General features: G+C 44.4%; 1 protein-coding gene across 1 annotated transcript in view; it reads right to left on the reverse strand.

The window, feature by feature from the left end:
• Positions 1 to 1,558, reverse strand: part of LOC101850901 (retinal homeobox protein Rx) — a 40,626-nt gene that overhangs the window by 21,158 nt on the left and 17,910 nt on the right. Inside the window, exon 2 of the mRNA XM_005105594.3 lies at positions 246 to 1,278. Within this exon, the coding sequence (XP_005105651.2) occupies positions 246 to 1,278 (1,033 nt within the window). The remainder of the gene's footprint in view (positions 1 to 245; positions 1,279 to 1,558) is intronic.

Consider the following 1,558-nt stretch of genomic DNA (forward strand, 5'->3'; position numbering starts at 1 on the left):
CCCCGAAAAAACAAACAAACAAACAAACAAATAAAAAACAAAAAACAACAGCAACACCCGTGCTTAAATAGGGCAGTTTATCTATCGATCGTTCAAACTGTCAAAAACATTTACTACCTGTTGAACGAGATAGTATACAACACAAAACAAACGTGAAAAGAAAAATATGCAAGAAAGAAAGAAGAAAATCAAAGAACCAAAAAATGGCCAACAGACAGTTTACAATACGTCAAATGGTTACTTACCGTGTGAAAACATCCGGATAATGTGTTTTCTGGAAAGCCCTCTCCAGTTCTTCGAGCTGAAAACTGGTGAAGGTCGTTCGGTATCTCCTTTGTTTTCTCTTCCCCATCTCGTCCATGTCTTTCATTTTATCTATATTCTCCTCTTCCTCTGTCATCGTTTCATCGTGAGCTGAATCATCCGGGTACACGGCGCGGTGCGCGGAGTTGTCGTTTCTCTCATGGACGGGAGTGTCATTCGATTGTTTTCTAGCCTCGATGATCATGTTGTCTGGCGTGGTCGAGTTTGGTCTGTCTTCATCGAGGTTCACGTGCTTATAGGGAACAGTTTTCTGTTCTATTGAAAAGTCAATGTTGTTGTTAATGACGTTATTATTGCTGTTATTGTTATTATTAAAGTAGCTTGTATTGTTATTGCTGATGTTGTTGCTGTTGTTACTGTTGTTGGTGGTGGTGTTGGTGTTGTTGTTGTTGCTGTTATTGTTACAATACTGTGGCATTGTAGGTTGTTCAGCTTCTCTAGGTCGAAGCACGAATACGTCACATGAGTTGTGAACTGAGCTGTCCATCAAAACATCCACTCCCCCATCAGTGTCATTTCCATCATCATCATCACCACCACAACCACCACCACCACCACCACCACCATCGCCACATTCATTATCCTCGTCGTCTACGTCGTCATCATCTTCATCGTCGACTTCTCTGTTTGCCGTTGTGTGCTCCGATGTCATCGGCTCGCTAAAGTGGTGGAGGGATGTTACTCTCCCGACCACAGGTAATTTATCTAATCTGCCCTCAACACTTTTCTCATTATCTAAATCTGCTTCCCGGACAGAGGTTATTCCCCTAATATCCTTTCTGATCAACGAGTTGCCTGCCCGTGAGCCGATGGCGACAGATGGCGCCACATCTCGTGCAACCTCCGACTGCGATTGGTCCTCGGGCAACGAATTTCCTGTTTCCGGTTTGAAGATGGCGGCCCTGGTCTCTTGGCACAGCCCCGGGAGTTGTCGGTCGTGAGGGGGGAGCAGCTCTGGGGAGGGCAGAAAAAGAAAGGTAAAGGAAAACATAACATTGAAACTGATTTGCTGATGAAATATTCATGTCCTTGTGGCCGCTTGTGGCCGGCCGGGGGGCACTCGGGCCAGTTTTTCCCTCCTATCTTAGTACGAAAGTAATGGATTCCGTAATTGTGCCTGGACACTCTTCCTTCAGCTGGCGGAGAAAAGCGGCAGGAAATTTGTGATGTTTTCCTCTCTCACTTTTGTGCTTTTCCTAAAAATAAACGGGGAATAATAATAATAATAATAATA

This window comes from Aplysia californica, unplaced genomic scaffold (assembly GCF_000002075.1).
Source record: "Aplysia californica isolate F4 #8 unplaced genomic scaffold, AplCal3.0 scaffold00479, whole genome shotgun sequence".
NCBI classification, from domain to species: domain Eukaryota; kingdom Metazoa; phylum Mollusca; class Gastropoda; order Aplysiida; family Aplysiidae; genus Aplysia; species Aplysia californica.